General features: G+C 37.8%; 1 protein-coding gene across 2 annotated transcripts in view; it reads right to left on the bottom strand.

The window, feature by feature from the left end:
• Positions 1-12,067, bottom strand: part of TTN1 (ARM repeat superfamily protein) — a 28,976-nt gene extending 16,909 nt beyond the window's left edge. For both annotated transcript variants that reach the window (XM_089146730.1, XM_089146731.1), the window contains exons 1-5: positions 11,645-12,067; positions 9,392-9,939; positions 5,742-5,844; positions 4,002-4,178; positions 2,342-2,533 (exon numbers count right to left, since the gene is read on the bottom strand). In XM_089146730.1, the coding sequence (XP_089002856.1) occupies positions 2,342-2,533; positions 4,002-4,178; positions 5,742-5,844; positions 9,392-9,939; positions 11,645-11,848 (1,224 nt within the window). In that variant the 5' untranslated portion in view covers positions 11,849-12,067. The remainder of the gene's footprint in view (positions 1-2,341; positions 2,534-4,001; positions 4,179-5,741; positions 5,845-9,391; positions 9,940-11,644) is intronic.
• Positions 12,068-13,516: the final 1,449 nt, after the last annotated feature.

The raw sequence follows: 13,516 nt of genomic DNA, 5'->3' as shown, positions 1-13,516 counted from the left end.
CTAGCTACCTACTTGGTTCGCAGTAAATCATACTACTTTTTATCTACCTACTTGGCCTGCAGTAACCCTGTTGTCTTTTACCTACTTGGTCCACAGTAACCCACCTTGCCTTTTACCTACCTACTTGGTCCACAATAACCTATGCAATCCTTTACCTACCTACTTGATCCATAGTAATTTATATTTGACCTATAGAGACCTTTGGTTGAGGTTATATTTCCATGGTGGGAGATCTCATTTTTTTAAAGAAGCGAGACGAAATGGAGATCAAAAGCAGAGAGTTGGGATATCTCGCTCGAAATCTCTCCATATCTCTCTATATCTCGCTATATCTTGCCCTGAATCTTGTCATATCTCTCCATATCTTGCCCTGAATCTCGCCATATCTCGCTGGAACTCTCAATTTTCACTATTTTTTTGCGGATTCGGCTGGATTTTCATTTGCAACTACTCTTTGCACATCTACAACATCAAAGGAAGATCAATCATTCTCTACTTGTCTTATGAACTTATGATTTATTGACTTATATAGAACTTCTAATGGTTGTATAATTTTATTATTCTATTATTGAAAATTGATATTTTGATGCTCATATGGATGGAATTTTGATGACATTTAGGTTTTGATGCATTTGATACATTTGTTTTTCATTTATATGCTTTAAAGGTTCTATATTACATGTTGTATAACCTTGTATTCCCTAATTCTACAACATTTCGGTTTCACACTATGGGTAGACTTAGAAATCATATTTAGGGTAGTCTTTTAACAAATTCAAGGTCACCAATATGTTCAAAAGGCTTTAAATAGGCTACATACCAAGTTTCAACCCAATTGGGACCCTAAAACCCACCGAGATGGGCCACTGAGTTGACGCAAAAAAAATCGCATATCTCGACCGAGATGGTCAAGATCTCGATTTTTCAAGGTGGCAAGATCTCGCTTTCTACCATGCTAATATTTCTACTTTGGTTGCACAAAATTAATACCTACTACTTGCCTTTTTGCAAAGAGCACTTGTGCGGACATTGGAGCCGCATCTTTTACCTACTCATGTGGACAATGGAGCCGCACATTTTACCTTCTTTTGTGGAGATTCCTCCCTATTACTGGCATTATTTGGATAGTGTCCTCGATATTAATGTTGCAATTATAATTATGGATACAGTTCATCTTCGTTGCCTATTATTCTTATTGTTGGATGTTCATTCGACATGAAGATTGTTTACTTGTTTTGTTGTTGATTATCTCTCGGGTGAAGATCTTTCAATGTCTATCAGCGTCTGCTATTGCTCCTAGTGCTCGAGATTAATGAAGTTTTTTTAATATGTTCTTGCTATTCCAAGCTGGAGCCCTTGATTTGTATATTCCAGCTTGAACATCTTAGCAAAGCCAGGATGTCATGGATAATCTTGGCCATGTGCAGTTCAGAAGTTGCCTAGTATACTTTACTTTTTATTTTCCTTGTTCCTTGGTTGACAATTTGTCTCCTTCGGTCAGTTTCATCTGTAGTAAATTTGGGAGATCCTATGTAACCTATGCAAATTTACTTTTTCCTTTTGCTGCAATTTAGTTTAGGAAAACCTTCCATGAATAAAGCATAATAGGGGAGAGTCTTAGGTATGCAAGCTCTCTCCCTCCTCCCTTTTGCCTTCTCCTTCATCGATTCTTCTTTTTCTTTCTAAATTTTCTTTCAGTCCCTAAACTGATTACAGGTACTGAAATTCTAAGTTTCTATTGACTAATGGTTGAGCACTTCTACACACTTACTTTTAAGTGAGAAGGGAGAGACAAGAAAACAAAAAAGGGTATATCCACTGCACAGTGCTCCTGACACTGCGGGGTTTGGAGAGGATCATAAACCTACTGTTGAGCACTTAAACGACCAAATAGTTTTACTTTAAAGTAATCGGTAAGTGAGAAGGGAGAGAAAAGAAAACAAAAAAGGGTGTATCCACCGCACAATGTCCCCGACACTGCAGGATCTGGAGAGTATAAAATGTATGTAGCCTTACCCCTGCTTTTGCAGAGAGGCTGTTTCCAGACTGAACCCATGACCACTTGGTAACAACAGAGTTACCTATGGCATTGGACCATGACTGACTCTCAGAGAAAGGAAAAGCTCAAATATAACGAGAAAACCTCATAGTACTAAGTAATCCATCATGACAATCAACAGAATAAATACACAGCCAAGACAGTGCAGAAACATGATGGGCAACAAAAAATAAAGGCCCTGAGCACAAACATGTATGCAATGATCACCCCTAGCTGTATTGTTGGATCACTCAGGGAAAATATGATCATTCAGTGTAGGCTTAATGAATCTGTTCTACATACTGAATCTCTCAATCCTGACAGTAGCACCTCTATAATCTCCTCAACAATTTCTGGAATATCCATATCGTCATCTTGCATGCAACTTGCATTTTGATCTGAATTCCAGGAATTCACATTTGGACCATGACCACATCCATCACGTTTGTCAGTAACCATTTCTGAAATATTCTGTCCTAGTGAACTGTTTTTTCCCTGCATGAAAAGCAAATGTGCAACAGCTCAACAAGAGAATGACATCAGAAGCTATACTGGATTAGTACTATAACAATATCTAGCTGAAATCATTATATGCGTACTTTTGAAAAGCCTCTCAAAGAAGAAGAAGATGAAAAAAGAAGCACCTGACAGACTAATATAAACAAAAGGCCCTTGAAGATACAAAGAGGGGAGCCTGAAAAACCTTTTCTCAACCAAAACTACTGCAGACAGTCCACACATATGATCATCTATGATTTTCAGAAACAGTTTCAAATGTAAACACCCATAGGATAAAATGATTGAAATAGAATTAGGTTGTTACCCAAAAAAAAAAATATATATATATATATATATATAGAATTAGGTAATCAAACAGAGAAAGAATAAACATAATTAATAATTTAAGTTTAATCAGCAGGAGCTAAACAGACAATAGTTAAAAACATATTAAGTACAGAAAATTTGTGGAGTCCTCAAGTAGTTGACACATAGAACACCTACCCTCCCAAATGTTATGGGTGGTTAATTTAGGAACTGTCTTAGAGGTCTACTATGTAGTTATTTTAGGACATAACAGCATTTTTTTGTGTAATGTTATGAGGAACTTTGTACTCATTACTAGAAGGCAATGAATGAATAGATGAATGGAAGTATTGGGAACTTGTGAAAGTACTCATTTTTCTCTGAGTGACTCTATGCAATTTTTGGAGTGAATCCAAGAGGATCTTCTATTTCAAACCCCATAAAGCATCCTTGTTTGATTCCCCCCCCCCCCAAAAAAAAAATTCCACTGTCGTTTGTTCCATCAGGTTTCGCCCAAGCTCCAGTTCATTTCCCTAAGAGCATTCTATTTGTTCCTTCAACTACAGCAGACCGTACCCAATAAACCATATTTGTTTAGCCGGAAGAGGACTGATTGTGACGAGAGATGAAGTATCTCAGATTTCCCCCCATGACCCTCCTTTGCAAGATCTCTAAAACAAACCCATTTACCCTTCTTATCTAGACTTTATTACCGCTAAATTTCATACCAGTTCATGTCCCAGAACTACAATTCCAATTGTATTTCATTTTCAGCCACCAAATACCTTGAATATTCTTCTACCAACATGAAGGAGGCCTTTGGACACACTCTCTGGACTTTGGAATTAAGCAGTGATTCTATGCTTGTTTACATCTCTAACCCATAGGATAGCAAAGGTGGAAGTGGGTCTATCATATTTATCTTATTAAATTTTTCTTTGCATAGTTGGCATGAAATTCTACACATGACTTGTTTATTTCTTTATTTATGGCTATACTTGTCAAGAATTTTTGCATGTATACGGAGATATGTGAGTCAGCATAATTTTCTAGGTTTCCCAAACCTGTCCTACACCAATGAAGATACTATAAGAAGCATACAAGAGACAAGACATCTAACCATATTCAAATTAAGCCAAATAATGAAGGATTCACTGACCACATAGCACCATGATGGAGAACGATGAGGAAGACAAGTTAGACCAATCCGCTGAGTTAACTTTGCTAGAAACTTGCGAAGTAAAGGACTTCGAGTTGCAGGCTTGGATTTAATCAAGTTCGAGGTGTCATTCCAAACGATAGGAACCAGATCAACCAAATATTTTCGACCACCAACCTGTAAAAGAAACTAGTCAAGTTAAAAATAAATAAGATGATTAAAAAGGTGCTAGAGGTCTGAGTAATAAAAAGGTCTGAAGTCTCAAAATAGCAAAACTAGAAGAGGAGAGAAAAATAGCTACATGATTTGAAGGGCATACAGAAACAGCAGAAGTATACCATCGCTCTGGGATCTAGTCATTTTGGCCAATAGCTGAAGTGTATTAGGAAAGGAGGATGGTTTGATAAATAATTTTGGATTTCAAAGATAATAAAGGCAAGTTTATAACCTTGAAATGAGTTGTGCATGTTGTCTACACTCTAAAATCAACAGCTTCTGATTCCTAAAGTAGAGGTCTTTACCACAAGAATGATAAGATGGATTGACCAGAGGGAAACAAATTTTCACTTACTCTTTAAAGCTCAAAATACCAGGTTCAGCCCACATGTCCCTACCAGAAAGTTGTCCTACAAAACCTGCTACTTGTCCTCATCTAAAGTAGCAGCAGGGGTACTAGCGAAGGTGGTTGATTTTTTTATCCAGATCCTAGAGCTAGAAGAACCAGGAGAAGCACCAACTTAAATTTGATTATGAATAGCAAAAGCACCAGCTTCTGAAGCACCTAGTGTCTCTGTCCTGACCCCAGCCTTCTAGAAGGGGACGAAAAACCAACTGCTGCCAGCCAGTTTTGAGTTTCTACTAAACATAACTTCTAATTGCCTAACAAATGCTAAAAAGAAAGTAAAGCCATGTGCTACCAAAAAACCCTACCAAACGATACAAACATCTATCCGAAAAACTATGCCAACTTGGCCATACAAGCACATGAAAAGCTAAATGTGGCCAGCTACATATTATAATAGGTTTTTAGATTCAACGTTTATACCTCTTCTTGCCTTTTGAGAATTCAATTCCCATCACTAGGCTAATGTCTATTATCTAAATCCAGCTTCGAACATGGTTCAAAATCTCACCAAAATCTATGCTAAATTCACTAGTTTGAAATGCCCAAGACAAAACAGCAGAAGAAAAACAGAAGCAGCATAATTTCAGGTGAAATTTGGCTAGGTTTGCTGATTTCAGCCACAAATAAATGCACTGTTTCATCAAAATCTTCTTCATTTTGATCCTTTTGTTTAACAACTCGGTCACTGTCCCTCAAAATTGCTTGAAACTTTAGTCATTTTGGTCATTTCAGTCATCTGCCCTGAAATGTCCAACCGAAACTAATGCAAAGATGCACTGTATTGGTCAAGATTTCACTGATTTCGGTCATTTTGGTCTGACAAATACAAGAATTTGGACTATGGTTTTAAACACAGCAGCCAATGTTGAAAAAGGAGACGTAAGGTCCTTGTTCAGTTAAGAGGAGTTCATGAGTTTCATGACCCTGTCTTGTTATCATCAACCATGTCTTACAACATCAAATTTTGAAGTAAGAATTCATAATTCAGGTTCACATGATGATTCATAGAACCGCAGACTCTCAAGCCAGTATCTGTGCTCACATATTAATGAAGACCTGCAATGCACACTCCCAGAATCATAATATAGGAGTACAAATGTACAATTAAACATTACCTTGAAAATGGCTGCTAATGCTCCAACAACACCAAGTAATTGGAAATGGTCAACAGCTTCATCTGTGAAAGATGACAAAATTTCGTGTGTCCATTCAATGAAGCTGGAGAAATAAAAATGGCCATAGAGAAAAAAAAATGTAAGTTTGAGAGCAATGTAAACAAGTAACAGATTCAAGCATCAGAAAATCAAACACCTGAAAAGAAATGGCTAAGTTCACATTTAAGAAGGTTAACAATCTCTGTAAAGTCACCAGCTGCCATATGGCAAGAAATGGGAGATCAACGTGCATCCATATAAAGAGAAGTCACCGACTCACTGTTACGTGGGAGGATCAATGTTCGACCTTCCACTTGGCCAGATTGCTCAACAAAAATCTAAGTTGAGAAAGCTTAGAGACTGAGCTAGAGCACATCCATTTTTCAGCATAGACAGATTGGTCCCGAAGATTTTTCACAACATGACAAATCCAATTATAGAGGTCAATGGCATATGTATTTTGCATAATTAGCACAATCTTGCACAATATCTGTCTCTGCCACAGGATAGATGTCCGGTTGTCACAGAAGCATAGACAGATCGGTCAGAAGATTTTTTGCAAGAACATGCCACATCCAACAGTATAAAAAATCAACATTTTCACATTGATGCAGCATATATGGGGCTGTTCCTACTAGCTTAGCCCAGCCCCAGTTACATACTACAAGAGTTACCATCTCATGCCAAGCCCAAGCCCTGCCAACTGAAATTAGTGTTTGTCTCAGTTTACTTATAGAGGCACTATCTTTTTTCTTTTCTTTTCCCTTTTTTTCCTTTTTTTTTCTTTTGTTCATATTTCAGTTTATATTTAAATGAGTGGTGTGGTGGACATTAAACCACCACAGCTAGCGTATAGACATTTCGTTTCTTTAAGAGGGCTACTGCCTCCTCTTTGAGAACGATGGATGATGGGATAGAAAAAGAAGAGTTAAAATTTGAGCTTGGTAATTGCATGTGGCCATGTGCGCTATTCTCCTTCCCCACCCCCTCAATCTCGTCTGTTATGTATTGTTTGGTAGTTGGGATATACCCGACATTAGCATAGGGCTAACTATTGGATGTGCTGTCTGAACCATGAGTTGGTTTTCTTTCCAAGCTTGCGGCCTTCTCTTTTATTATCTTCTGCTTCTTCTCTTACAATGCTAACACTGGTTTACTGTGTTTGATACTTTGATATTGTTCGACGGTATCGAAGAAGGTTTAATTAGTGTTTGCCATCTTCTCTGCCATTGTTTTGTGCGGCTATTTAGGATTTTCTTGTGATGTGAAGCAACCTATTACTGCAATTTTATTATGAAGACCTAGTTTCTAGTAACCAAAAACTACCAGTTTCCTACTTTCCTCTATATTTACAAAATTCACGAAGGAATTCCCACAAAAGTGATTTTATAGAGTTATCTATCTACTTCCACAAGAACCAAACCACGTCCAGAAGGGAATAGCAAGCAAGGCATTGGTCTAAATCGAAGAAAATTACTATATTTTTTACTCCTATTACCTGCTTGGGGCCACTCACTTTGGTTTTAATCAGCTTTCCCCTAAACACCTTGAATGACCTGATCCTGTGGCGGTGAGGCTCGCACAGATCCAGGGGAATAGTCAGGCCAGAGGCTCGGATACTCTCATCAGCAAAAAAAGAGAAAAATATACATCAAGTTAATCAGTTTTCTATTCTGACCGTACCTGTTTCACGGGTTTTGTTGGCTGAATCAAGATACTTTTATATTCCTAAGCTGGCCGTTACTCTATTTGAGTTTTAGGGCATCATTGCCCCCCATGGAGAGCTTCTACCGTTCCAATTTGAAGTGATCCAGGCTTCAGTGTTGCTCAAGCATAGTTGAGATTTTATGACAGAACTGAATCTGACCATCAGATTCTGTTGAGAACTTATGACACTGCTAAAAGCATTTGTGATCATCTTTGATCTCGATTTGGTAACAATCCAAGGCCTAGATCGGCTGTTATTATCTATTCATCTATTACCCAATTTATATGGTTTCTCAAAGTTCAAATTGTCTTCTTTTCTTGCTGGTTTATGAATCCAAAACAGTCTAAGACTCTGAAATTCTGGGGTTTGTACCCCAATAATATTTTTTTTTCAAATGAATAAACACCAACCCTCCCCTGCCCCCACCCAAAAAAAAATGTTGAATATGTAATTTCCAGTCGGTAGTAGTTTGCTGGCCAGAGGTGATCTTACCTGTCACATCAATCTTTATTGGCTGTCTTATCCATCTTCTAGAACCTGAGTCTTATTAGTGAAGTAGCCAAAGTGCATGATGGCTAATTGCAAACTACTCTGGGCAATATAATATATATGCTATCACTTAGGGGAAAACACACCCTAATCAATCAGGATCTTCTCTCCAATCTTCTATCTCATTTTCTTCCTTGCTCTATGCAGGTGCTGACTGAGATTGTTTTGGTCTACAGTCACAGGACCAATACTAAACAAGTATTAGATCCAAGCTATGAGTCTATTTTCAGTTAAATAAACCCATTAATGCGACTCATCTACATCACAACATATTTTTTTTATCTGTCACCATGAGCCATTAAATCAAGGACACAAATGTTACTTATCAGTGCATTACAATGTGAATGGCATCCACCCTTTCCTTCCCCATTCTTCAACCACTTCTTCGTTTTGTAATGGCCTCTAAGGAGAAGGGGAAAAGGGATGCACAAGCAGACATTCTCAAACTAAACTCAAGCTTCAGTTAATCACTCTAATAATGGCTGGTGTACAAGCAAATATATAAAGGAAACAGCATGACTCCTGATAAGACTAGAAACTGAAATAACAATTTGCAACTCAGATTAAACTCAACTTTGTTCCATGCAGGAAACCCAAAACAAAATCTTACAATACTAAAATTACTGAAATGATTTGACTAATTAAGTCCAATCCTTGTTGTACCAGAGCCATTGGACAGGTTCTTCTTGGGGTTGGGCCTCCAAAGCATAGCATGCCGGTCTAACCTGCCAAGTGATTCAGCGCCATTTTGTGTGTGCACAGAGTTTACGAAGATTTGGGCCAGCTCCACTGGAGAGCATTCATAAACAAGCATTTTGCAACAATTCCTGTTGTCACATCCAAGTTCAATATGCACACAGTAACAGAGCGAACATAACAGATGCATATGAAATTCTTAATCTTTTTTAAGGTCACTAACATGATCTTATTAAGACAACTAACCTGTTTCCAACTCATGCCCAAATGAGCGTCATGTAAACCCCCGTAACAAGTTCGAATGCTCCACTAAACTTGAAGATACAGATCCAGTTACAACCAGCGCATAATGGGATGGACTAAGACCTAGCCCTGTTGCACCACTGGAGTCTTTATTCTCTACCATATATTTTCACAATTTGTGTTTTGTTTTGATTTTACTCACCTAAGCTCTCCCAATGATAAACTTAGTAAAAAGAAAAGTCTATCAAATAAAGCCTCTGACCATTAACAAAGGGATTACAAATTTCGTATTCCCAAGCACAAACACAAACAAGAGAATAATAAAATGGTACAGAGATATGAATGAGTAATGAGAATTTCATACGAGCATATGATATGCTTAATCACTGCAGGTATTTATGCATAGAAAGTGAACCTATTAAAGGCCTTTGGCATGTCCGGACGTGTCAAGAGCTTTGAGAGCAGCAGCCCAGCCATGGAACGCATAGGACCAGCATTTGAAAGGTAATCCTTAGCGAACCCTAATATCGTTAATACCAAAGGAGATGGCTCTGTCCCACCAATAAAGTTACTGTCTGCAATACTAGTATCGACAATGGAGATATCAAAAGGTACCAAAACAAGGATAGAAAGCCACAGAAGTATGATACATTTTGCCTCCATTTCTCCAGTACTTTCTTGTCGCAACGATGTTGTTGTTGTTTCGTGGTGGCACTTCTCTAAAAGAGAGACAGCAAGTTCTAAATCAGAAACTTGGTGTGGAAAGAACTTGATAACAGCCTTGTATCCACAAACTGTAACAAGAGAATAAATAATAATGCACATAGGCTTAATTATGTCAAGAATTTCATCAGAGATCACCCCCAACTCAATTGTTTTTAAGCGGACTATGGACATAAGTGGCGAAACAATGCTCTCCAAGTAAGGCTCTAGCAATTGACCCTGTTCTTGGTACTTCTCCAGCTGCATAATAAAGACAATAATGAATATTTCAGGACAGAATGATGCATTACTGAAGAAGATTATAATATAAGTAAACAAGACATCAGTAATTTGCCAGCAAGCTATGGTACTGGTACATCTCGACAATATCAAGTAACATTATTAAATAGAAAGAGCAACCATGTTTTCACTTTTAACTTAAAGCAGTAACCTGATAAACTAAGAAGCGCAGTTACAAGAAAAATGACAACTATAAACTTGTAAAACACTGTTATTCGGTTGCCATCCTCTTCCATGGATAAGTTCAACAAGGACAAATGCATCATTATTTTTCTTCCAATTTTCAGATTCGTCAAACAAAGAGAAGATCACACTCCAACCTGCTCCATTAAAATAAGAAAGTCTAAAGCCATAATTCCACCTAAATTTTCCTAACAAGTAAGAACTTTATCGCAAGACAGAGGGAGAACACCATAAAAGTAAAAGCCTTAGCATCTAAATTGAGCACTGGTTGCCTTTGATGCTGAACAAACACTGGTGTAGATGAGGAGCATAGGGCTTCATTGCTTTGTAGGACAACCTAACTTTTTTTCTCTCTCAAAATTACCAATAAATATATATATACACACACCTCCCCTGCTGTGAAATTTTTTGTTCCATACCCTTTTGATAAAATGGATAAAGAAATGAAGATAAGCAATTCACTGAGTCTGCTGCTGACCAATACCCACCCCCTTGTGTTGCCTTTTGAAGAGCAATCTATTTTATGGGATCAAATACCCACTCTAACCTGACTTACAGATAAAAGTTTCCCCTCATTCCTTAAACCGTATCTCATTTGTTTACAATAAATTAAAATCAATCCATGAACTCCATCCTGGGATGAAGCTTCCTGATAAGGGTTGGCCAAAACTTCAGCATAATTAGACTGAAAGACTGAGGTCATTAATTCATGATGCCTCTTCCTTCTTTCTTAAAAGGACAAGAAAGTATTTTCTAAGGAACAATCCATCGACCTCCGTAACAAATATGACTTCCATTGGTTCTCCTTCAACACATCCTGATACCTCGTAAGAGAAAATACTAAAATAATCAGGTAAAGGTGATTTTTCTCCCCTAAAAGTCTTTCACTGCTTCCAAATTCTTATTTCTCAAATTCCCCCTCCAAACTCCTTGCTGAACTAAGAGTTGTTTCAAAAACTCATCGTTTATTTCTCAAATTATTATCTCTCCGTAACATAAGCTCATCGATTTTTTCGTTACTTTTCCCTCTTTTTCCGTCTAAGTACTATATTTCAACAGAACCGCATTATTTCAAATCGGCCATCTCTTGAGGCTTGTTAAAACTGCAATAGTTTCTGAACCTATTTATTTTATTAACGTAGCAAAAGACACAGCTGAGGTCGTTTATGCACTATAGAGCATTGCCATCCTCAACTTTCACAAGTAGTATATACTAGAGAAAATCACATATTCTTCAACCAGGATTCAAAAAAGTGTTAGGGGCTGGGGAAACTGAAACTGATAACATTCACTTTGAAGCCCTATACCGTATAAAGTTTTTTATAATTGAAAACTGGGAAAGAAAGAAGCTGTATAAAGCTTTCGATAAATATTGTACGGCATTCTCTCCACAACCCCCAGAAGAAAAAAAATTATCACTAATTTTATTAGCTGTAGCTCTATAGTTTGTGATCCGAAACTAACAGAAGATAAGAGAGATTACAATGGAACGGATCTTGTTGACAGCGGAGGGATCAGAGACGCGTCCGTTAATGACAATGTCATCAAGGAGAGACTTGAGTCGATTCCATTCTAGTAGAAAATACCTCTGAAGCACACACTCTTTGGTGTCGTGCTCATCGTCTAACTCATTCGGCATCACCTCTGAAACATCCTTTGCTGGGGTCTCTTGTTCTTCAGCCCTCATTTGGTATGTCTAACGATTGAATTTCTCTGGCCTCCTGGTTTTGCTTGCCCGACCTGACTTTTGCGAAGAACGGGGAGGAAGAATGTCCCTCACTTTCTTCGCTTGAGGCTTGAAGAGTTGAAGGGTGTAAGGACCATGAAGTGGCTCGATGCTCAAATGTACAATTTGGGCTCTCTCTCTCTCTCTTTCTCTCTTTCTCTCTTTCTCTCTTTCTCTCTTTTTTTTGGTCTTCTTTTTTTTTTTTTTTTTTTTTTTTTTTTTTTTTTTTTGGCACTCTCTCTCTAGGCACAGCCACCCGTATTCTCTATTGGTTCGGTTTGCCGGTCAACTCAGCCACGCTGAGCAATCGAAGGATCTACCTCCTCCATGGAGTGGGCTGGTGAGTGGTGAGGACATTGTGCGAAACGGCAAATTTGACAGACTAACAGACAACAGTCGAGTCTAGCTCGTCTCCCCGCGACAGCTTTATAGCTACAAATATATGGTATCTACGACTACAAGTGACAAATAATTAAATAAATAAATAGAACCCATCGCCAGTATCTTGTAGTCCCCTGTAGTTTGTGGTCGATAAGCGATAGGGAGCACTCTCCTCGTCTAGGAGAGGATCCAAACTCCTAACTCCTAACTGTGCGAAATGTTTTGGAACACAAGCCCTAAATCCAAGGAGAGGAGCAAGGTCAAATCGTCGTACAAGCAATAGACGTAGCACTCCGAGCAAAAGCATCAGCTACAATGTTGATGCCTCTTGGAATACAAAAAAATAACAGGTTAACAGCAAATTTCCCAATTTTTGAATATTTGAAATCAATACTTCAAGATCGGATGGGATCGGCTTCTCAATATCTATCATGTATTTTACTACGAATTGCAATTACTTTCCACCAGCATGAAGAATTTAGTTTCTAATCGCCATTGTCTCTCCAAATTTCAACAAATGGGAAGGATAATGGGTCAAAACCACTACTGTTGGGTTGCTGGAATAATTTCGTATGATGAAACTAATGCTACCTTCTTTGATTGGGCATTAAAAGATGCATCAGTGTTTAATTTGAAGGATCCTAATGGCGGAGGCTCCCAGTGCCTTTCTTCCTGTGGTGTTAATCGAATTGTCGAGAATGTTAATTTCTAATCAAAGTGAAAACCAAATGCGAAATCAAAACCTTAGCAAACAAATATCACACCAAACGTGTGTCTTAGAGCCTAGAGGAAGCTGCAAGTAGAAGGTTTATAATAATGTAACTTTTTTTGTATGTATTTTCTGCTATATTAATGCTTTTATAAAATTGCCCAGTTATATGAAAAGGTCACACCCGGCTCTCATAGATCTCCTTATAAAAAAAAAATCACCCCAATCCCCTAGGGTTGCTTTAGTCCAACATCTCATTGTATAAGCTTAATTGTTTATCAAAGATAGAAATTATATAAGGTGAAGAGTTTGAATTTTCTTCTACATGTACAAAGTAGTTATCCCCATATAATATGAGGGATATCCCAAGACAATAAATGAAAAGTGTAGACACTCAAAAAATAGTCCGAATTGGCAACTGACTCCATTAGTTGGTTAGTGAAAAAAGACAAATATACCCTTAGTTGCATTGCTATTTATCCTATAGTATAAAAAAAAATGACAAACGTGGAGAGGATAAGGAATACATGGAGGAACAA

Source organism: Hakea prostrata, chromosome 2 (assembly GCF_041222555.1).
Source record: "Hakea prostrata isolate BN-2017 chromosome 2, UWA_Hpros_2, whole genome shotgun sequence".
Taxonomy (NCBI): Eukaryota; Viridiplantae; Streptophyta; class Magnoliopsida; order Proteales; family Proteaceae; genus Hakea; species Hakea prostrata.
The sequence above is the reverse complement of the archived record's forward strand: the minus strand, read 5'-3'. Positions and strand labels throughout refer to the sequence as shown.